The 25,060-nt window shown below is 35.0% G+C and overlaps 1 protein-coding gene and 1 long non-coding RNA gene across 3 annotated transcripts; one reads left to right on the top strand and one right to left on the bottom strand.

Moving 5' to 3' along the window:
* The first annotated feature begins 1,242 nt into the window (after nucleotides 1-1,242).
* LOC141376184 (uncharacterized) lies at nucleotides 1,243-25,060 on the top strand. Of its 2 annotated transcripts, none has more exons than XR_012385590.1 (3): nucleotides 1,243-1,392; nucleotides 18,748-18,834; nucleotides 23,197-25,060. It is a non-coding gene; the product is annotated as an uncharacterized lncRNA (long non-coding RNA). The 2 variants fall into 2 exon arrangements; XR_012385591.1 differs by lacking the exon at nucleotides 1,243-1,392 and adding an exon at nucleotides 17,071-17,145.
* On the bottom strand, nucleotides 6,218-16,962 carry slc40a1 (solute carrier family 40 member 1). Its single transcript, NM_131629.1, is given in 8 exon segments — nucleotides 6,218-8,362; nucleotides 10,202-10,822; nucleotides 11,991-12,239; nucleotides 13,009-13,135; nucleotides 14,234-14,349; nucleotides 14,558-14,717; nucleotides 16,508-16,575; nucleotides 16,692-16,962. Coding segments are annotated over 8 exon segments (1,689 nt in total). The 5' UTR covers nucleotides 16,726-16,962; the 3' UTR covers nucleotides 6,218-8,048.

Genomic DNA, 25,060 nt, shown 5'->3' with positions numbered 1-25,060 from the left:
TGAGTAAAATGAGATGTCCCATTTTGCATTTACAATTTTAAAAAGAGCAGTATTTGTTCCCAGTCAAAGTATATGAAAGAGAATTGATCAAATTATTAAGCAATTTAAAAAGAATAAAATGAATAACTTATAAAAATGTTTTGGTTTGATGGATACTGGCAAAGTAATGTCAACTTACATTTTAACAATTAGACAAAAATAAATAAATAACCAACAGTCATAAAAATAATAATCCAACAAAAAGTAAACATGCATTCCCACAACCAACCTCCCACAAGTGCTACCCAATGGTAAAAGTAGGTACTAAATGCAAGTAAACTTATTAATTACTTGTTTTAGAAAGGTGATAAAAGAGGACTGAATTTTTTTTTAATTTTCTAAAAAATCATGTATTTTAAGCTCTAGCTGATTTTTTTCCAGCTGCTGTAATGTACATGATAACTCTGTCAGCTTTAATTAGAGTTGGAACTTCTTCCAAAACAAAAGGATACATTTTTTGGCAGAGATCAACCCAAAAGAAGCAAACACTACAGTTAAATATTGTTTTTATAGTATTTTAATATGCATGGAGAGTTGTTTTGTTTCCACTTTTGTTCTATAAATCATTGTCAAACTGTGATTTAGTCATAGTTATCATTTTTGTGTTCAGGAAAAATACACAACAAATACTCTTTAATTTTATTTTTTTTTTAAATCGCTGAAACAAAAAATAAATCTAAAAGATGTCATAGAATGAATATCTGGATATACTCTGGTATAGCTGAGTAGGGTGTCTTACATAATACTGACATACCATGAGCCTCGAACAGCATTGTTTCCTGGTTCTTATGGAAATTCCAACAATGTAAAATCCTGGTGAATAACAGGCCAAGCAAAACAAACAGACTGTGACGTTCCACACGGGATCACTACCCTGCTGAAAAAAACAGCCTAAACCGGCCTAGGGGTTAAGGCCATTCCAGACTGGGTTCCAGCCTGGTCTTAGCTGGTTAGACTGGGAGGTGACCAGCCTTGCCAACCCATTTCCCAGCATCGTCATAGTTGGAAAACCAGCCTGGAATGGCCAAAACCCTTTTAAAACCAGATTGGTCGAGCAGCTAAAACTAGCCAACAAGTTTTTTTCAGCAGGGATATGCACACCCCAGCCTGTGTTTGATTGTCCACAACATTTCCTTATGAGATTACTGCAATTTAGCTTTTTCCTATTTTTATGTTTTTATGTAAGCTTGTATTACACTTTATGAATGTGGGACTCTTATTTTGATAACGAGACGACACAGAGGCGTCTCGGACATCTCTGAGTATTTCATCTCAGCACAACTCGTAATCGGAATGGAAAATTCATGAAAGACAGATTATACATTTATTCGGCGCCACCCAAAGATACATAAGGTCTGTTTAACCTTCTTTTGTTAGTTTAATATTTGTATATACTGAGAGATGTGCCGTGAATGTTTGTGATGAGGCAAAACAAAACAACATGTTGACTGTTTAAAGCACGTTTATCCATCGTGTCATTGCTATGATTTTTCTGAAGCAAAAGGAACGCCAGCAAATTTTAAAAACTCATGTTAATGTGGAGGTTTGTTGAACATTTATTTTATTTGGAGTTTCTGCGTTCACCTGCCTATCCTGACGGCAGCTGTGTGTAAACGGCTTTTCATCTTGCTTTATGCCAGGCGTGTCCAAACTACGGCCCGCGGGCCATCTGCGGCCCGCAATCAGTTTTGTGGCGGCCCGCGAGGCTTTTTATAAATATCAATAGAATCTGGCCCGCTATACAAAAATGAACGTAATTCAATAAATAACCACCGGGTGTCGCTATTACATGCAATCAATTAAGCAACAGTTCTTGTTATGATCTATCTATCTATCTATCTATCTATCTATCTATCTATCTATCTATCTATATATATATATATATATATATATATATATATATATATATATATATATATATATATATATATATATATACACAGTTGAAGTCTGAATTATTAGCCCCTCTTTGATTTATTTCTTCTTTTTAAAATATTTCCCAAATGATGTTTAACAGAGCAAGGACATTTTCACAGTATGTCTGATAATATTTTTTCTTCTGGTGAAAAACTTATTTGTTTTATTTCGGCTAGAATAAAAGCAGTTTTAATTTTTTTATGAACCATTTTATGAAAATTATTAGCCCCTTAAGTCTTCAGAACAAACCATTGTAATAAAATAACTTGCCTAATTACCTTAACTTGACTAGTTAACTTGATTAACCTAGTTAAGCCTTTAAATGTCACTTTAAGCTGTATAGAATTGTCTTGAAAATATCTAGTCAAATATTATTTACTGTCATCATAGCAAAGATAAAATAAATCAGTTATTAGAAATGAGTTACTAAACCTAATATGTTTAGAAATGTGTGGAAAAAAATCTTCTCTCCGTTATACAGAAATTGGGGAAAAAATAAACGGGGGCTAATAATTTAGGGGGGCTAACAATTCTGACTTCAACTGTATATATATATATATATATATATATATATATATATATATATATATATATATATATATATATATATATATATATATATATGCGTGTCTGTGTGATGTATGTAATATTTGGCCCGCGACAACGTTGTTTTTTTGCATCTGGCCCTCGGCCCAAAAAGTTTGGACACCCCTGCTTTATGCTTAAACTACTAAATGAATACTGAAGTCTATTTAACTGATTTATATATTTTAATTACTTTACAACATCCATGCTGTAAAAGAAACCCTATCAAATTGAACAAAAAAGTCACATTAACCATTCACTGTAAGTTTAATGGTATGGGAAGAAACACTAGCTAGGAATTTGTTTCTATTTAACAACTGAATTGTTTTTTAAATTTCTTACATGTGATTTACAGAGTACATCAGGCTGAGTGTGTGTGTGTGTGTGTGTGCCAGAACAGGTATATATTTACGAAAATTACGACCGTTCCAAATATGGTCAAAACCAAGTTTTTCATGCTAAACAATTAGCATAGTGAAAATTGGGAGTTATCTAAGCCACATAGCTACTATTTAGATTTTAGAAAACTATTTTACATATTAAATCAGTGCACTTTAATGTTGGTCAATTGTTAGCTGGTCAGACATTCACAGTGACACATGTTATTGTAAACTACAGAAAAGGTAAACACAACTAGAGCTGCGTTCTTGAAACTGTATCAAAGGTCATGATGTTTTTTTAGGCCCGATGTTGTACAAGATGAATTGCTTAGGACACCAGTTATTTTGCACGTGCTTCTTTTTTTAAACGCTAAAGACAATATCTTATCTCTTCTCTTCCCGTGTCTGGATTTCTAGTTCAAGCAAAGTCGAACTTCAGTTAATCTTTGCTCCCACTTTGGTGCAGATTTCAACCATATAATCAATTACTTCCTGCATTAAAAAAGCCCTGCAATACTTTAGGGGGGTATTATTAGCTTTCTTATGGTGTGTTCATGGTCCTTACTTAATGCCTGTAAAATATGTGTTGAGGCTTTAAAGAGTTTGGATTCTGCACTTTGGACGCAAATTGACTTAGCATGCACTTTCAAAAGGATTCATGCTCAAATTGATTAAGGCACCATCGTTACTTTTTTATCACTGTTTACAAGTGCTGAGGAAGCTTCCTGAGCTGAAATTTAGATATGGTGATGGATGTTTGGTTTCCGACTTGCACAGTAAGCTGTAAACCGATCACAAGAGAGACAAGTGGACCATCTGACCAATCAAAGTAGGCTAGAGAGACACAATCCTTAATCTTTTTAGACATTTATAGAAACAAAAGAGAATGTTTTTGACCTTGGATGACTGCAAACTGAATTTAAATAGGTAAAATATTGGCATCAGTGATGCCAGAGACTGTTTTGTACACCATGATTTTATATAAGATTCACTTTAATGTGTGAAATGACTGAAAAGTGGTCATAAACGAATAATTTCTCAATTCAAATGAGTAGCGGCATGGACCCGGAAACAGTATTCTATACGTCATGACTAGGCATGGGCTGGTATAAGATTTCGACAGTATGATAACCTTCGACAAAAATATCATGGTTTCAAGGTAATGTGATCACTGCTCTAAAATATAAATATTTTAAATGTCTGGGTAAAAAAAACAACAACTTTTCCCCCTTTGAACACAAATATTTTGGAGCAGTAAACATATCAGGGTTAATAATTCAAATGAATCATTGACTTCTGCTGTCTTCATTAGTTTCATAAACACAGATTTATTTACAATTTAAAGCGGCATCTTTGGATATATATATATATATTTTTTTTTTTTTGGAGATACTATTGTCCTAAAAAAAAAAAAAAAAACGTACCGGTAAATAAAATTCCTACACATACCTTAGGAACGGTACAGCAGAAAATTTTGGCGGTTTTAAAACCTTGACTTTTCCATATATTTTCGTATACCTTGAAAACGATTATCGTCTCATGCCTAGTCACGACATAGCAAGCAGATAGCCGATGTGCACATTGCGGTATCTGTGCTGAAACAATATGTTGTGCAGCCCTATTACCCTTGATGCAGTAGGGCTGTGCGGTTTAGTGAAAATATCTAAGATTTTTGCAATTTTAAATTTTTATTTATTTATTTATTTATTTTGGACAGATATTGCAGTTTGATTTACGATTTAATTCAAGCTTCAGCTCAATGATCTGTAAGCCGTGGCAACAATTTTTTGACAGCTCTGAAAACGACCTGTTTTTGTTTAGTGTCTGTGACTTTGAAACCAAAATATTCCCATATTACAAATGCTGTTTTTCTTTGATATTCGTCTATTAATGCTTGAATGAATGAAGCAGCAGACGCCATCATCCTACTTGTTTGCACTTTCCTGTTTGTTTTCTTGTTGTTGTGGGCATAGTTCAGTTGTGCAATTCTAATTGGGCAGAACGAAAGTGTGCTCACTCAGTTGGCTAGTTATAAAGCCCCGGTCAGATCACACAATTTCAGCACGATGTCGTGACACAACATTCAATCGTTTCTTCTCGTGTAATGGCATAGTTCACAATAACCAATACCATATCTGGAATGCCTCACGACACCATCGCAGAAAGACTAGCATGTTTATTTTCTGAAGCATAGCAGACTGGTTTTAAAGCACTTTACCTCAGATGTTATTCATTACATAATCATTCATTCATTTTATTTTCGGTTTAGTCCCTTTATTAATCAAGAGTCGCCACAGCAGAATGAACCGCCAAGTTATCCAGAACTTGTTTTAGGCAGCGGATGCCCTTCCAGCTGCAACCCATCACTGGGAAACATCCATACACACTCATTCACACACATACACTACGGACAATTTAGCTTACCCGATTCACCTAAAGCGCATGTCTTTAAACTTGTGGGGGAAACCGGTGCACCTGGAGCAAACGCGTGCAAACACGGGGAGAACATGTAAACTCCACAGGGAAATGCCAACGGACCCAGCCGAGGCTGGAACCAGCGACCGTTTTGCTGTGAGGTGATCGTGCTACCCCACCGTGCCACTGTGACGTCCTTTCCTTACATATATACATATTTATTTTATATTGCAGCCTCTTGCGATTAACTAAAAAATTGTGATGGGATTTCGAATAATAGCACAGCCCTATGATGAAGTACACAATGTTCACCAATCAGAGTCACAGTGAACAACCCACACTGCAAATGTAATTGTGTTTGTCACCCTGTGCTCTCAGCATACTTAAATATGTGTGTGTTTGTGTGTGTACACAGCTCATTAAAGCTAAGTATACAGTATTTTTGTTGTTTCGTTGCTTCAAACAAAGTTTATAACTCTCTTGTTTGCGTTATAAATTTGTAAAAATCCCTTTGGGAAAAATGAACAGGAAACAAATGTTTCTCAGTTCTGGTCCAAAGCTCACTGGGTTGCATACAAATTCCAGGTCTAGACCCAGCTGATTGGCCCACCCAGAAGGAGCGGTGCTCTATTTGTTCCTTGCATGTAATCAGGTCGTTCTTTGTCTTTGCTTCTCATGCAAGCCAAGATGAACTCAGCATTTAGTCAATGCATTAACCAAAAAAAAAAAAAAAAAGCCTGAATGGGCCTTTTAGAGAAAATTAGCAGTAAACCCATCTAAGGAATGTGTGACCCTGTACAATTGTGGCTGGACGTGTTCCAGCTCCTGCAGTTTCCCAGTCGACCTCTTCGAATTCTTAACTCAATCACTCAGACATTGCATTTAGATACAAATCTGTTTATTTCAGTCGAAGTGAGATACAATACAAGACTAAAGTTCTATAATCCTCCCACTGCGATGGAGTGTGAACCACAATTATTGCAAATATGCCACCAAACATGAACAGAATCAATATGCTTATATAAAGAATAATCTAGGTTCTTCCGTTACATTCAACTGGGTGTCGAAAGTACAATTTATTGCAAACGTGTTTACTTCTCTTGTCTAAAAGGGGGAAATCTGTGGCCTTACAAAGGAGGATAAACCCGATTGAAACAAAACTAGTCAACATAAGAATATAAAAAAATATTTTACAGATGTAAATAAGGCTTCACATTCACAGAAAGACTGACACAATGAAAGACTGACAGTGTGTTCGTTGGGGCCTCATGAAGTAGTTCTCACACATTAAAGAAAACGCTAACTTAGCAAGTCAAGTGTGACTTGGCACCTGTGTTTGGAACCAGCTGCGCTGCAAACCAGCCGTTTACACACTGGACTCAATAATCCCTTCTCTGTTCTGTGCATATGGTGGATTCCCGCTGGTGTCCAACATCAATATTACACAACTATTATAAAACACCTCATATATATATATATATATATATCTATGTCGAGCCAGCTGTGGTTTTAAAAGGATGTTAGTAGTACTTCTATGATTGTGGCTTTCATCTAAGCTAATAGAACAGGTCTGTAACCTTTACTTTGTATTATAAAAAATCTAGATTAGCGTATGAGGTGTGGTGTCTTATATAGGAAGGTAAAAATCATGAAGTTTGAGGTTAATGTACTTTGAAAATCCCATTTTGAAATAAATTTGCATGTAAAAATATCAGATTTCCTGCCTGGCCGTGAACTTCGGCGACAGGTTTTGTGTATTGTGCAAATATCGTAATACCTGAAGTGTCTTGTTGCGCTTGTTTCGTAATGGAAAACGTATATTAATCATGTAAAGTGCATGTGTAACAATCTTTGCAAATAAAAACAAGAATTATGTGCGAAAATCACTTTCAAATCAAACAGGAGCAAAAATACCTAGCGCTAAAATCTCTTGCTGCGATGGGGAGCCTATCAGCGCCGAAATCTCCAAGAAATCATCACACCGGTAATAATAATAATATGGAATGTTTAACACGATAAAAAAACGGCAATTCCCTCACTTCCACGTGATGCCAAAAAAACCCACTTTGGTTACATGTATAAACCGCCTGCATGGCTTTCCAAAAGAGTTGAAACAACGTAGCACCACCGAAGCTGAGATAAAGAATACTGACTACACGTGTATATAAATATATAGGCATTATATAGGCTTACCTGAATGTATAACTAGCGCACTCTTAATAGCTATTAAAGAGACTTTAACCAAGGCTTGGAAGAAGGGACAAACATTACAAAACTACACTATCATAAGTAGAGCACATTGCAAAACTGTCATAACCAGTCTGAAGGTTAACTACGACCATAAAGTTGAAAAAAAAAACAATATAAAACGTAAAAGTAGAATAAATATGCTAATTTTTGCTTTGGAGCTCTTACAAAAGTCATTAAAGCATGATAGAACCGTAGTTTCCATGTATATATTTCCTCCTACGGTTGCTTCTATGGCATTTTTACAGCACCTTGAACATGATAGTGAGAAGTGAAGTATGCTATGCTAAGTAGAGCTCCTTCTCTTTGTTATTTTAGCCTATGGCAGAGGATATTTACTCAATGCACAGCACTGCAAGCAGCAAAAGCATGCATGTTAGTAAAACAGATGGGATCCTGGCAAGGTTCTGGAAGAACACAGCAAGCCACGCTCTTGTAGAAATGGCCTACGGTCTCTTTAAAAAGCTATACAGAGTTTGGAAGTGAGGGAATGTTGGGATCTGGCTTCTGCTCGGGGGAACAGAACAGGAAGAGTCGGCTTCCAAGGCTTTTATAGGCAAACCTGAAATACATCATATGTCCCATAGCCACGAAGGAAACGGAGATGATTACAAGAAGACCAAAGGCTTCAGGATTTGGTGCAAGGATGACCATGATGAAGTGCAGGAGATCGAGAAGATAATTCATGGAGTTCTGGACGCCATTGATGACTCCTCTCTCGGACTCAATCACATTCTCTTGGATCAGTTGGGTCACGGTCAAGTCGAAGGACCAAAGACCTGGAAGCAATTAAGGAGAATCAATTAAACACATATTGGGTCATTAAAGGAACACCAGCGCACTATAATCACAAACATGACTTGTTGTTTTTTGGTCTCAAAGGTTGGTTTTATAACTTTCAGGTGATACAACGATATCGTCTTAAAGATAACGGAAAATAAGCACTCAATGAAACTATTTTTATAGTTTCCTGTTGGTTGCTCATTTACACAAACTTTTTGAAATCCAGCCAGAAATAAGAAGAAAATCAAACTATTTTTTAAACTCAAGACATGATAGGATTGTTTACATAAGATATCGTATTGGATGCACGAGGCTCACACGTGGACATTTACTCAAAGGAGAAAAAAAAACAAAATGTCAATATTGCCACAGAGAAACCATTTAACATATACTTGTGGAATCATACGGCTTTTATCAAATCAAATATAAATGTGAATCCTTCCAAAATAGTACCATTTTGTATCAAAAGTAGACCTTAAAAATGATTTTTACCCTATATATTATTACTATTTTATGTATTATTAATAGCTGTTAGTGACTTTTTATTTTAGATGTTCATGTTAATTTTGCCAACTGACAACCATCGCTCGATAATCAAATATTGCGTTTTCAACAGAATAAACTACATAAAAAGTATAAAATAAATTGTCCTGCCCTAGATATTTTTCACCTGAAAAACACGTTTAGACAACAAAAAGAAAACACTGACAGAATTCTTTTTAAGAAACGACATATGCTGTTTGTCCAAGGTCAGTGTATCTTTTGGTCATTGAATTTTCATTTTAAAAACGGATATTAAAAAACAAGCCATTTTTGGATTGTCATTAAAATTCAAAAATATATATTTAAATATAAGTTGTTTTTCTTGTTCATGGTGAAAAACAGAAAAGCAAAATTAAAAAATGATTTAATTTACATTTTTTATTTCAAATAACAAAAAATAAAATCACCAGAAAACAAAAACGAATAAAGGCTTGTTTTTATATTTCAAAACCACATAGGCTGACTCGTTCACGATGACATTTTTATTCGAAATAAAAAAATGAAAATCAAATCATTTCACCGATCGCTGCACAGAAAATATGCATTTATTCAATGAAAACCCCGCATCTGCTTTCATTTGATTGAAGAATGAAAAAGACTTGACAGACGTAACATGCTTTTTCCGATCAGAGTTTTGTTTTTTTCAACTGCACAACGCAACGGTTAGTAAACCATTCAAAAGATGGCATTCTCAATGCAAAAAGGATGTTCGATGTGATCGGCCCCTGATGCAGCCAAACTTTAAAAATGAATTTAATCATAGTTTTCTAACATTTAACTGATACCATTAATAGGTTAAAAACTTAACTTTTCGTTAATGGTTAATCAGTTATTATGTGCATCCCTACTTTTTATTGTTAAAATATTTTTATAATTATAGAAAAGTGATATTTATTAAATGTGGTAAACTTTTTTTGCAATGACATAGCCAGAGTAGTGTTGTCACGATTCTGGAAATTTGGTACCAATCAGTACTGAAATTTTAAAAACGTGAATTTCCAAAACAATCATGCGCTGCTGAGCACATAGCGCAACAGAAATGATATTCGTATGTCAGCTCATAGACACACTAATCTTTATGGCTTTAAAATATTTCTGATTGAACCTGGTGAACAGCGGTTAAGACCGTCATGGCAAATCACAGTCATTTCTGTTGAGCACGTAAACACAATGGCCAATCAGTGGAGTTTAAGAACTCGCTAAATAGCTCAAAATGTTAGCGGGAAATGGACGTGAAATTCCAGTATCGAGACAACACTAGGTCAGAGAAACTGATATAGGAATAAACTCACCAACTCTAGCAGCAATAACACCGGCAAAGAGAAGCCCGACAGACATGTAGGACTCTACTGGGGGGGCTTCCTCAAAAACGGTGACGTTGGCCTGAATCGGGGGTTCAGTTGTAGGAATGAATGTAGGACTCTCACGCAGCGAGCCGCTGTCTCCAAACAGATGTCTTAAGACCTCTTCGAAGGGCGAGACGCTGAGATCGAAAGGGCTGCCAGGGGCGAAGACAGATGCTACACACAGCGTGAGGCAGGACAGCTGGGTGACTCCAGCAATGAAGCCCGTCCTGATGAGGCCGCACTTCTTTCGGATCCAGGTGAAGGCCACTGTCCCACAGATCCCAGATACAGCTGAGGCTCCCATGAGGAGACTGAGCACAGAGCCATTCAGGCCCTGAGTGTATGCATAGCCTGTGGTGATGCAGTCGAAGCCCAAAACGGTCATGTATAGGAAAGCCAGAGACATGCCGGCGAAGAAGATGGATTGATTGTAGTAGGCTACCCAGCCATCTTTAAAGGTACGGATGGGCTCTGCCATTTGGTAGCAGCAGCCGGTGTCCTTCTTGGTCTCGGAGCTTTCAGTCATCAGTTGGGAGGCTTCGACCGGGCTTTCAGTGTTTCCAATTTCTGAAACAGTGAGTTAGAAAAACACAAAAGTGAAATAACTGAGTCAGATTTAAGTGTCAACCTTCTTGTTAGCATTGCATACTAAAGTAATTGCACAATGAAAGGCATTTAACATAAATAAGGTACAGACGACTTAATCGTTTGCTATGGAATCAACGACTTTCAAATGATAGCGAGAAAGTAGCTTAATCGTCAGAACTCATTTTAAATGTGAAATGTTTGCAGATTGAAGTCGTGGTCATACTAGAGTTTGAACTTGCCAATTTCTGTCGAACGGTGCTGCGAAAATAAGCTGGATTAAACAAGAGGATTAGACATTAAAAAAAAAGAAAAGTCGAGCTACTGCTTCATATATTAAATTTCTGTAGAGAGAGGTCATTTATTTGGTCTTCTATAGGTCTCACACAGTCATGTGATGCGATTTTGCAAGTCAGACTTCACCAAGCTTGAACTTTGCAATGCTACGACTTCTGAAACTTGTCGCACAAGCTTGTGTTTCCAGTTTGCCACATTCGCATATGTATGAATGGAAGCCTATGGAGATTTAGTCAAAATAAAACAGCTACTTTGATTATTTTTCCTTAAAGAGATAGCTCACCCAAAAACAAAACAAAAAAATACTAGCTTTTTTTTTTTTTTTTTTTACCTCAAGTGGTTCTAAACCTTTGAGTTTCAAACAAATGCTATAGAGGTCAACAGCTAGAGTTTTCCAGCTTTCTTCAAAACATCTTCTTTTGTATTCAGCAAAATAAGGAAACTCAAATAGGTTGGAAAGAAGTAAAGACACTGTAAATGATGTGCAAATTAGAATTTTTGGTGAACTACCCCTTTAAATAATTTGGTTGAGCTTGACAAGTGCAGTTATCTCTACAGTTCGAGTACCTTATTGATTAAATGGATTATTTACTTCCTAAGTGTCACAATTTTGGGGAATGCTCATTTTATGTAATTGGAGAAGATCAATATGTAACTGGGAAGTGGAGCAGGCGAAAAACCCTTTTTCAGTTTGAAAGTGGATTAATATCGCATACTTCTCATGCTAATGCTAATCTTGGGTTTGTATAATAGTCTAACATATCTAAAGTTCTCATTAGAAAAAAAAAGATGAGATTTGAGACTCAATGTACCCTGTGGAAAATGCCAGAAGAGTTCGGCTAGTATTACAAACCTTTTTGTATGTTGAGGTGTTTCAGCTCTTGGTCATCGCTATCCTTCTGTCCTGCCTTAAAGGCAAGCGCTGGAGTTTTCTGATAAACTTTCCAAAGCAGGAAATACTCCAGGCACATGGAGAACAAGTTCCAGCCCGAGATAAAACCACAGCCAATGAAGTGTGAGCCAAATGCCATGATCTGGCCCACAAGCATCGGTGCCAGAATGTTGGTCAACTGGTCAATTATTCTGACAGTTGCATTCATATCTGACAAAAAAAAAAAAAAAAAAAGAGTACAATTGTTAAGTATGAGCTGGCATTATTTTATGAAACAAAACTCAATAAAAACATTGTTAAACATGCCATTTAAAATAATTGCTTTTTATTTTTTTATACATATACATGCATACAAGTAATTTATTCCTGTGGCTGCAAATGAGAATTTCAGAGTCACATGATGCTAAAGACATTATTGTTATTATTAGCCAAGTTAGTGTCTACTTAAATACTTCTGTTTTGTTTTGTTTTGTTTTCAGGTTTATTTGCTTGCTTTCACGGATTTCCTGGAGGTTACTGGGTTCACTTGGTACATTGGCGGGTTTAAAAAAAGCCATACAAAAGGACAGCTGATGCAAGCACTCTATAAAGATAAGATGACTGATGGAGAAAGAGTTATAATGTGTTTTATGAGCTTCTTTCCACTAAGTGGAATGACTTTTACAGTAGTAAAAAATGTACAATGGCCAAAAAACGAATTTAAAGTTAAAGTACATTAAATAAAATGTTATTTATATACAAAACAATCAACATTTTAGTTATATTGGTCAAATAAAGAATGATTTAAACACTTTTTTTATTGTCAAACCAAATTCTAGTTAATATGGTGAACTATGACCTAGTTGAATCTGCTTACATTACCCTGTTTACAGTGCAATGAACTATAAATGGTGTAATTATAATTGTTATACAGTCTTGCACTGTCAAAATGCTTTTTGTAGCCGCTGTAATGGAATCTCAAAAAGCTGAAACTCCTTACCTGCCAATTTGCTCCGATCATCTCCAGCCACAACCACAACCCAGTCTCTTTGGATGGTGATGGACATAGCTGTGCTGGCCAGGTTAGCGATATTAGCAATGGAGATGACCATTATGTAGCATGTTGTCTGCAATGACAAGGAATGCTGTTAAAAATGTCACAGTGTCCAAAAATAGCAGCCAATACTATTATTTGTTAGCCCACTGGCATTACAAAAAAAGCTTAGACTTAATATTCAGGAATGGTTCAGAACAAATAACAGTTCAGCGAGCCTCATTTTGTCTGCTGTAAGGGTTCATGACCTCAGCGACACCAGGACAAACAGGTTTTGTATGTTATTGTATTAAGCTAAAGCTTTCCAGCCGTCAAACGTCTAATATTGAGAAAGCAACATGCTTTCTGCTCATGTGGCATCTGTGGATTCTGCTGACAGCATGTCACCATTTTTGTTTTTGGTGTCGTGTTTCAATGATATAAGCCAAAGTAGAGGCCAGCCTGAATAAACAGGAGAGCTCTTTATGTAGTAGACAGCTTCTATAATTGAAACTGTTAAAGGGATAGTTCACTAAAAAATGAACATTTCCTCACCCTTTGCTATTATTTTCTGAAGAATGATGGAAAGCAGCAGCCATTGACATCTATAGTAGGAACAACAACAACTTACTATGGAAGTCAATGGCTGCTGCTTTCCAGCATTCGTCAGTCTTTGTTTGTGTTCAGCAGAAGAAAGTAACCCAGACAGGTTTGGAACAAGTGAAGGGTGAGTAAATAATGAGAATTTTTATTTTTGGGGGGTGAACTGTCCCTTTGAGGAGCTCTGAATTTCTTGTTATATAGAAATTGTCTGCCACAGCCAACAATAAGATAAAATACTTTCAAAAAGAAGTAAAAATTTGCCTAAAATTAATTAAAAGCCTCACTAAAAACATTATTTTATTACCCATTCTTTAGTAAAAGTGCACAGAGTAAGGAAGACAATGAGTAAGATTTTAGTTTTAATGATGAACCATTTACAGAAGGTCAACTGTGAAGTTACAAACAAAGCTAGAGGTGTGAGAATTGCATGTTTTGCTTTTGGAAATGAAGGATTTCTAAGTGCATAAATAAGGGTTATAGTAATACTGTGTGTGTGATTTTGAGAATTATTTACTCATTCAGCAAATACTGCTAAATGGTGTCAGAGCTTTACTAGGAAACACACGGTCATATCATTTTAAATACTCACCAGCAACCATCCATCATACATGCTAGAAAGCTGTTGTTTGAACTGGAAAACAGCCATCAAAAGGGCACCACAGAGAATGACAGCACTGTTCTGGACAACCAAAGATGTCTGTGCCACTGAAATTAATAAAGAAATTCAGACTGTAAAAATGGTGCATGCACTCTATATATATATATATATATATATATATATATATATATATATATATATATATATATATATATGTGTGTGTGTGTGTGTGTGTGTGTGTGTGTGTGTGTGTGTGTGTGTGTGTGTGTATATATATATATATATATGCATGCATCTGTAGTTTGCCTTGTTTACCTTTTAGTCTGGGGTTTTTGTCAACCCAGTCACCAATAATAGCGCCCAGTAAGAGCACGGACCCCGCGACCACCAGTCCATACACGGCTGTCAGGAGTAAACTATTGCCATACAGCTCCACCAGAAACACAGCCACAGCAAAATTCCACATCCGATCCCCCTGTAACATAATGACACAATGAAGCAGTCCAGATAATTTTGTGATTGCTATATAATTATTACTGTATGGACTATATATAGGTTATAGTGCCAAAGAAATTGTTGTCAGAAGTATTTTGCAGAAAATACATAGTTGTTATGTATCAGCACATTGATATACAATAACATGTTAATACATTAATAATGGGAAAATATGTGTAAAATAATTGTATTGACATTTAGTGTAAATTATATATTTATGTATAAATATCACACTTATTCTGAGCTGTGCTTAATTAATTATGTGAAAGAATAAGGGATCATATAAAATTCATATTATCATATAATTATATATAATGTATTGCTGACAAATAGGTAAAAACTAGTGGTTTGAAGGATTGTGACAATGTATTAATTTATAGTTACAGATAATTAGTATTATATATGCCACCAGATGACTCCTATTCTCATCTAAATGAAATATGTATATTAATTTTTATAAAACAATGGGATTCTTCTGTAAAAATCATAATGATACTCATTCATTTTTGCAGAGAGAAAAAAATATTAAACAGGACACATTCTGATGTAAGGGTAAACAATAATTAAATATAAAACTGTAGAACATTAAAATAAAAAATACATATATAATACCGAAAAGTTTATAATAATAAAATAAAAACATGCATAACTTGCATTCCCTATAATATCATAATCAAATAATTTTAATAAAAATCTCATACACATTCCGGACAATGTAAGGATCACATTTATTTAAGTAAGGATTTTTAATCTGTTTTTATTCTTGTTAATATAAATTACCATTTGAATTTGAACCTTTGAATTACCATTGTGTATGCAATGTGCTATTTAAAAAACTTGCCTTGACTATATATTTATTACACATACATAAATTAATATATACGAATAATTATAAACAAATCACACATATATATTATAAAACAAGTAATTATAACAAATGTAAACACACACACATTTAAGAGTTCAGATGCAAAAACTTCTAATTGCCACCTAGAATTTTCTTCTAAAATGAGTATGTTAACAGGTTCATGAGTGTTGGTTCAGTAATATCACTTTTATGGCAAAGAATAAGCCTTTTTTGCAGTCTTTAAAGTGATAAAATGATAAAAAATTAACAAAGGAGGCTGAGAAAAATGTTCATTTTCCATGGAACTTTATATTTTATATTTTATTTTATATATATGTGTGTGTGTGTGTGTGTGTGTGTGTGTGTGTGTGTACATTCATACAGTAGATAATTGAGTACACCTAATTTTGAAAATGAATATTTTTTATTAATTTCTCAGTGAATATAGGCAATGCATTTTGGTGTATTTGAACAAAAGAGATTTAATAAACATATATTTATTAAAATAATATTTTAGTCACCAAACCTATTTAATGTTCTAGCAAAATATTGCAAAAAATCAATCTCTATTATTTTTTTATTATTATCATTATTATTATTTTTTGTTCTTTTGATTTTTTCTTTTTTTATTTGTATTTAATATTTTTCTACAACATTTATATTTGGGTGTACTAGTTTTTGCACCGTCATCGTAAGTTATTTTGTTAGATAAGCTCCAGATTTGTCTTCAGTACTGACTAATCTAATGTATATGCACAAATATAATAATGTATAGCTTCTTTATTTAAAATATTAATTTAAAAGCGAGATTTGTGAGGGTGCACTGTATATGCTCTGATACGTTTTGTTGTTTGTTAAGCCGGACACATTAAACAAAGCGAGCTGTCAAACACAGACCAAATGCAAGCTGCATTAGTGCTTACCCATGTCGAGAGGGCATGTCCGACGTAAATGAGGAATTTTGCAGACTTGAAGAATTCGCGGAACCTCTCTGTGAGAAAAGAAAGATATTCAAGTGCAATTTTATTTATGGTTTTTGGTCGAAACAAAAGCGCTCATCAAAACAATGACAGCATCCTACTGCAAATGAAAAATTCTGGCACTTACCACAGCGAGGTTTCTTTGATGCAGGGCTGTCCATTGTGCGTTTTTTATCGATTGTGTTTTTTTTTTTCTCGCCGGGATTTGAACTCCTTTGTAAGGCTCGGGCAAAGTAAATCCTCGCTGCAAATATATTCCTGCGCAAATCACGAATATCTCCCTTCTCTCCTCTCCAAACTTAGCTATCACTGTAGCTGAAGTCGGAGAGAAATAACCTTTCTAGAACAACTATGTGAATAAAAACATATAATTCCCGAAATGGCCAGAGCCGCTCGCAAGGATGCAGCCGAGCACCGTGTTTACCACAGGCTGACAGGCTTCTAATATATTAGCGAAAACAGACTCCGCCCCCCTTTTGCGCTCAATGCTCAAGCAGAGTTTCCGTGACACAGCAATATATTTAATAACACAAGCTTCGTCCTGATCATTCTGATTCACTAGATGAATATGCGAATTGCAGGTAAAACAGGTATAGAGTTAATTTGTTAGTTAATTTGTTAGAGTTAATGGTTAGCTACTTGTTACTAAACGCATTTTTCTGCAGAAATTACTTCCAAATTATTTCAAACGCTTAGCTCAAAGCCTTTTTAAAATAAATTATTTTTGCAATCATTCTCTTCCAAAGTAACATTAGGTTTTTGACATATTATAGGCTAAATATTCTACATTCAGAATATTTTACAAATACAGGTATTGGACATATATTGGATATATATATATATATATATATATATATATATATATATATATATATATATATATATATATATATATATATATATATATATATATATATATATATATTTATACCATATTTGACATACTGGATTGGCCATTAAATTACCCGTATCAGTCACCCTTATCAGTGTCAACATCTGAGAATATCACTTTATGTGTCACAGTGACACAGAGGTCTTAAAATGTGCAATAAATCTCAGAATCTCTGTTAATCAAATAATAGATAGATAGATAGATAGATAGATAGATAGATAGATAGATAGATAGATAGATAGATAGATAGATAATTAGATAGATAGATAGATAGATAGATAGATAGATAGATAGATAGATAGATAGATAGATAGATAGATAGATAGATAGATGGATGGATGGATGGATGGATGGATGGATGGATGGATGGATGGATGGATGGATGGATGGATGGATGGATGGATGGATGGATGGATGGACGGACGGATGATGGACAGAACGACAAAAAAAGAGATGGATGGATGATGGACACACCGACAAAAAGATGGACGGACGGACAGATGAATGAATGATGGACGGACGGACGGACGGACGGACGGACGGATAGATAGATAGATAGATAGATAGATAGATAGATAGATAGATAGATAGATAGATAGAGATGGATGGATGGATGGATGGATGGATGGATGGATGGATAGATAGATAGATAGATAGATAGATAGATAGATAGATAGATAGATAGATAGATAGATAGATAGATAGAGATGGATGGATGGATGGATGGATGGATGGATGGATGGATGGATAGATAGATAGATAGATAGATAGATAGATAGATAGATAGATAGATAGATAGATAGATAGATAGATAGATAGATAGATAGATAGATAGATAGATAGAGATGGATGGATGGATGGATGGATAGATCGATGGATGGATGGATGGATAGATAGATAGATAGATAGATAGATAGATAGATAGATAGATAGATATATAGATAGATAGATAGATAGATAGATAGATGATAGATAGATAGATAGATAGATAGATAGATAGATAGATAGATAGATAGATAGATAGATAGATAGATAGATAGATAGATAGATAGATAGATAGATAGATATGGATGGATAGGTAGGTAGGTAGATAGATAGATAGATAGATAGATAGATAGATAGATAGATAGATAGATAGATAGATAGATAGATAGATAGATAGATAGATAGATAGATAGATAGATAGATAGATAGATAGATAGATAGATGGACAAAAAGATAATGCTTGGATGGATGATTGTTTGATTATGTTTTTTTATTTATCAGTTACGTTCTTCTCTTACTGCTCTAGGCTGCGCTTTGGATCAGTGACAGCTATTTCCCAACTGTTTGGCTTTGTTCTGCTCTTCTCAATAGCATCCAGATTTACTCTATTGAGGTCAGTATTACACAATGCCGTATTAACACTTGAGACCAAGTGTTAACAAAGAGACCGACATAATGTTAAACATTACACAAAAGCCACAGTTAACTAAAAAAGCTATGTGTATCCTGCTATTTGCGGTTTTGATGAAAGTTACATTAGTGCACTCACTTCTTCAATCTAAATATTGGCGAAACCATGAGTTAAATGCAGTCTTTTATCATTGATAAAGTATGTTATAGTCTCAGTGGACTTGTTTAATTTAATATTGGCTGTGCAGAATGTTTTCATCTACTGATTTTTCAGATTTTCAACTTGATAATGCAACAACATGATGCAATGTGTAATTTAATCACTAAATAAAGAGAGGATTTCGTCATTATTCCTCTTGGTTAGTGGTTTGCATATTTGTTTGCTGCAGTATTTGAATGGAATGACAAAGCAACATGCACTCAGCTCTGTTGTGGGATTGATTAAAAAGTCTGACGATTAGGACCCATCCCATTCAAGGCTCAAAGCTGAGTCATTTTGCACACGGGTGCACAGAAATCTGAGACATGGATACAGATTACTGGTTACAGAAAAGCAATGTTCTGTATCACTCTGCTGGCCGTATTTACACCACACAAGTACTTGCACATACCCTTTACATCAGCATTTATTTACATAATATTCATGCTTGATGTCGAAGTGAAAGAGCTTTGATAGATCTTCCACTCTCCTTAAGAACATGTCCTACTTTGGAGTCAGAGGTCACAGAAAACAGTTATTTTCTTTAGCTTTTAATCATGTGATGTAAGTTTATGTATGTTGGCTCCTTGCATGTTTGCATGCATTATGTGTTTTTATGTACAGCACTTTGGTACTCATTGTGGTTGGTTGAAAGTGCCCTAGAATTAAATTAAGTTGAGTCGAGTAATATCAGTGAGATTAAAACACATTGAGTTTCCGACATAACCTTATCATATTCAATTTGCAAATACAATATTTAAGCTGTATTACAGGTTTTTTGTAGAGGTAAATGGGTGGTATACCCAAAAGTGAAAATTCTGTCATCAGTTACTCACCCTTTACTTGTTTCATGTCTAGTTCATGTTTTTTAACTTCTGTTAAACACTCAAGAAGATATTTTGAAGAATGTTGGAAACCTTTAACCATTGACATCCATTGTAGGAAAAGCATGTTCTATAAAAAGTCAATGTATACAGGTTTCAAACATTCTTCAAAACATCTTTTGTGTTCAACATGAGTAAAAAAAAACTCAGACTGGCATGCGATAAGTAAAGGGTGAGTAAATGATGACAGAGCTTTCATTTCTCGATGAACTACACCAGGGGTGGGCAAACTCTGTCCTGGAGGGCCGGTGTCCTGCACAGTTTAGCTCCAACTCTAATCAAACACACCTGCTTGTAGATTTCTATTGATCTTGAAGACACTGATTAGCATGTTCAGGTGTGTTTGATTAGTGTTGGAGCTAAACTGTACAGGTCACCGGCCCTCCAGGACAGAGTTTGCCCATCCCTGAACTACACTGTAAAAAAGTCTCAGTATTTTGTGATTCATGTTTTTATTTTGTTATTTATGCTTTGGAATTGCATTATGGGGGCTTGATCTATCTTCCAACAACTTTTGACCTTGAAAAGGTTAAAAATGTGACTTTTATGAACATTTTTAATAGTTTGAAGATATATTTAGTCTGGGTTGGTGTTGTATATTATGGTACAAAAACCTTGTAATAAACTGCCAGTACATTTTCTGCTATTTTACAGACTCATTTCACTGTATATTGTTTATTATAGATTATATTATTTCAAACTACTTAAATGTCATTAAAAGTCACGTTATTTATCAGGGGTTGCCACAGCTGAATGAACTGCCAACTATTCTGGCATATACTTTCCAGCTGCAACCCAGTACTGGGAAACATATTTAAAAGCAAATGTAATTAAAGAGTTTTTTTTTTACCTGATAAACTAGCTGAGTAAATGTTTCAACACATCTGCTTAAATCTGGACAATTTTCAATCTGATAAGCATTCAAACTTTACATAGGTGTCTAAAATCAATGTAGATACACAGACAGACGGACGGACGGACGGACGGACGGACAGACAGACAGACAGACAGACACAGACAGACAGACAGACAGACAGACAGACAGACAGACAGACAGATAGATAGATAGATAGATAGATAGATAGATAGATAGATAGATAGATAGATAGATAGATAGATAGATAGATAGATAGATAGATAGATAGATAGATAGATAGATAGATAGATAAAAAAATAGACGGACAGACAGACAGACAGACAGACAGACAGACAGACAGACAGACAGACAGACAGACAGACAGACAGACAGATAGATAGATAGATAGATAGATAGATAGATAGATAGATAGATAGATAGATAGATAGATAGATAGATAGATAGATAGATAGATAGATAGATAGATAGACAGATATGGATGAATGGATGATGGACAGACAAAAAGATAGATGGATAGATTGATAGATAGATGATAGACAGACAAATAAATAGATGGATGGATGGATGGATGAACGAATGGATGGATGATGAACAGACAAAAAGATAGATGGATGGATTGATAGATAGATAATAGACAGACAAATAAATAGATATATGGATGGATGGATGGATGGATGGATGGATGGATGGATGGACGGATGGATGGATGGATGATGAACAGATAAACAAAAAGATATATGGATGGATGGATGGATGGATGATGGACAGACCGACAAGATAGATAGATAGATAGATAGATAGATAGATAGATAGATAGATAGATAGATAGATAGATAGATAGATAGATAGATAGATAGATAGATAGATAGATAGATAGATAGATAGATAGATAGATAGATAGATAGATAGATATGGGTGGATGGATGGACGGTTAGATGGACGGAAGGATGGATGATGGACAGACAAAAGATATAGATGGATGGATGATAGACAGATAGATAGACAGACAAAAAGATGAATGGATGGATGATGGACAGACTGAAAAGTATAAATAGATAGACAAAGGGATGGATGGATAGATAGATTAAAATGTTTGAACTATCCCTTTAAGAACATCTGAAACTTAAATGTTGAATTCAGCAAATGTAAATTAAATGGTTTTCTTTGACCTGACAAACCAGCTGAGTAAATGTTCAAATGTTCCAACACATCTGCTCAAATCTGGACCATTTTCAAACTGATAAGCATCCAAACTTTACACAGGTGTCTAAAATCAATGCTGAAGTATGCAGGGTTCACTTACTGCCATGACCATGACTGAACCCAAACAAGCTCGAGTGTTTGTGACATTAGAGGTGGAAACACACAAGTAAACACTGTCCACGTGATTTAACACCTAAGCCTTTCATGGGTGACCACACATTTCAACAGAACTGTAGAGCACAGGGGCTAATGCACAATCAACAGGACCACAAACACAAACACTGTAATTCAGTAAATGCAGGTTTTCTGTGTCATGAATGAGGTTAGAAGTTTACCAAACAGGAGAGTGGGATCTAACTGGTATTAAAAATAGGAATGGTGACAAAAAGCCAATACATTCTATGTTTAGAGGAACAGACGTTAGATTCAAATGCCTTTTCTGCTGCTTGCTTTTATAAATGGAATGACTGAGAGCAGTTTGTAATTGTGGTAAACTTGTATCTTAAAGTAAGATTTAAATCTGCCAGAAAGCTCGATTTGATACAAACAAAAACAAACAAAAAAAGTGTTTACGCTGAGATTTTGGTGAGAAATAAACTGAATAAAAAATTACTTTTAACAATTACACATAAAAATGCATATAAAACACATCATTTGTGCTCAAAATTACAACAATTATGCAAAATATGAAACAGTAAAGTTTCATACAATAACTTAATCTTAAAAAGAACATAATTAATACTGAATTTTTATATTTTGCGTAAATATAATGATGCCATTTCAAATCTGAGTAACACTTTATTTTAAGGTGATGTGGTGCAACACAATCTCACGGCTAATTCGTATGAATACGTATGATCTAATTCGTACAATTTAGTACGATTTGCTCATCCCCCAATGACAGTTGGGTTTAGGGGTGGGGTTAGGTGCCACGCCTCCTTTTTAAAATCGTACAATTTCGTACAACTGAACTCGTGCGAATTCATACGAATTAGCCACTAAACTGGCAAAACGTAAAATACTTACGTTTTCTCATGAGATCAGTACTTCTGTGTACTTACTATTTTAATTACAATTAATTATGCAAAAGGCAACACGGTGGCTCAGTGGTTAGCACTGTTCTTATTCTTTCTATGTGTAATATGTTTGCTGTATATACATTTCTAATTTTGTCATTGCCAGCCAAGCTGCATATGAGATGATGGAGACTGACACAGACTGAGCACCATCTCTACATCTGGGCCACACAGAAACCACACAGACAGACACTGAACACTTTGCAAGACAAACTAAGAGGAGGGAAAGGAAACCAACACTGCAGTCAACTGAAGATGTGGACGAACAACATGCTGAGAAGGAGACACGCGAGGTTGAAGACGGCGAGAGACACTACTGATGAGGAGACACAACACTGAGGTAGCTGAGACCAACTGAATGTAAATTGTGTATGGACACATGTAGAATTAAACCGCCTGTTGGAGGAAAACTGACAGCAGTTGTGTGAACTTGAAGGCTACAGGATGTCTGATGGATTTTGTAACAAGAATGATGCTGAAGTACCAAACAGTAAAAAAAAAACACACAAAATCTTTTGAAGGTGAAGATGTCACATTACAGCATAGGATAGTAACTGTCAAACCAATGTTCAACTGTAGTGTAGAAGAGCTGTAAATGTCACTAAAAGTTAAAGGTCCAGGTGTATCAATGCATTCGGTTCCAGGGCTCAACAATAAGGACTGCCCGATGGCCCGGGGCCAGCGTGAGAGAAGCTCGGGACAGTAGACAGAATCGTTACTGGCCCGATCAAGCCACTGATGCCCTGTCACTAAAGTTTGTCTGTAAATATTTGTCAATCGCATGCAAATATAGTCAGAATCGAGAAACAGTGTCTGTTTTTAAGACTTCGAATGCTAACTTCTCTGTTTCTCTTATCTGATTGAATGTTTTGAGCACGTTATTTTTCCGTAACAACCAGTACAGCGAAGAGACAGCAACATGACGGCAACATCAAGTGATGAGGCTAAAGGAAAACATTTGTTTCTAATGTCTTGGAAGCAGACATTTACAAGGGTACACCACGACTAAAAAAAATGAATGAAGTGTTTTGTACAGTTTGCCATCAGTTTGGCAGGTCAGCTATCTTATGTTTTGCAATAAAATACCTGCACATTTTGCTACTTTTGTTTGCAAAACACTTTGAATTTTGTTCATTATCTATTATTAACAAATATTGAAATTCTAGATTTACAAACATTTTAACACATTTTTATATTTGTGGCTAATAAATAGCTTTAAACTTTTTTTTTGGTAGGGCCAGTGAAAATATTGGCAGGGCAAGTAAAAATCTGAACCACTGGTCCGATCGGGCCAGTAGAAAAAATCCTTAGCGTTGAACCCTGTGTGCTTAATTGAAACATTCTTTGCAAATTCTTTTACATTTCTGTAACTTAGTTTCTTTCACTGTGTGTATGAGTTGTTTTGCTGATGTTTCATCCTGTCTTATGTAAACGATATGATGTATTCCTCCAGAAATTACTTTTTCCTCAGTGCCTGAATAAAAATATCTATTGTATGAATGTAAATAAATGGAGGATGTGTTGTTAACTCATTTATTGTTTATGTTCTTCACAATAACAAAACTGGTACATCAAAACCAAACACAAGATAAGCAGTTATTACTTGAATTAAATAATCCTTTAAAGAACTGAGACAAGTGCTTCTGCTCAAAGTTAAACATTAAGTCAATCAGCAGTTTGAACTAAATAGTTCACCCACAATTTTAAAGTGACTTAATATTTACCTGCCATCAAGTGGTTCTAAACCTGTATGAATTTATTTTTTCTCTTTACACTAATAAAGATATCATAAAGAAAGCTGAAAATCTCTAGTAGGAATTGTAGGAAAACCAACAAATAACAGGTTTTCAGCTTTTATCATATCTGTATTTATGTTCAACATATCTTAATATTTGAGTGTATTATATTATTTATTGTTTTGTTGTTGTTGCAGTCGATGTATTTGACTAAATAAAACTAGTAGGCTATTT

The sequence above is a fragment of the Danio rerio genome, chromosome 9 (assembly GCF_049306965.1).
Source record: "Danio rerio strain Tuebingen ecotype United States chromosome 9, GRCz12tu, whole genome shotgun sequence".
In the NCBI taxonomy this organism is placed as follows: Eukaryota; Metazoa; Chordata; class Actinopteri; order Cypriniformes; family Danionidae; genus Danio; species Danio rerio.
Note: the sequence above shows the minus strand (reverse complement) of the source record. Positions and strands in the feature narration are given on the sequence as shown.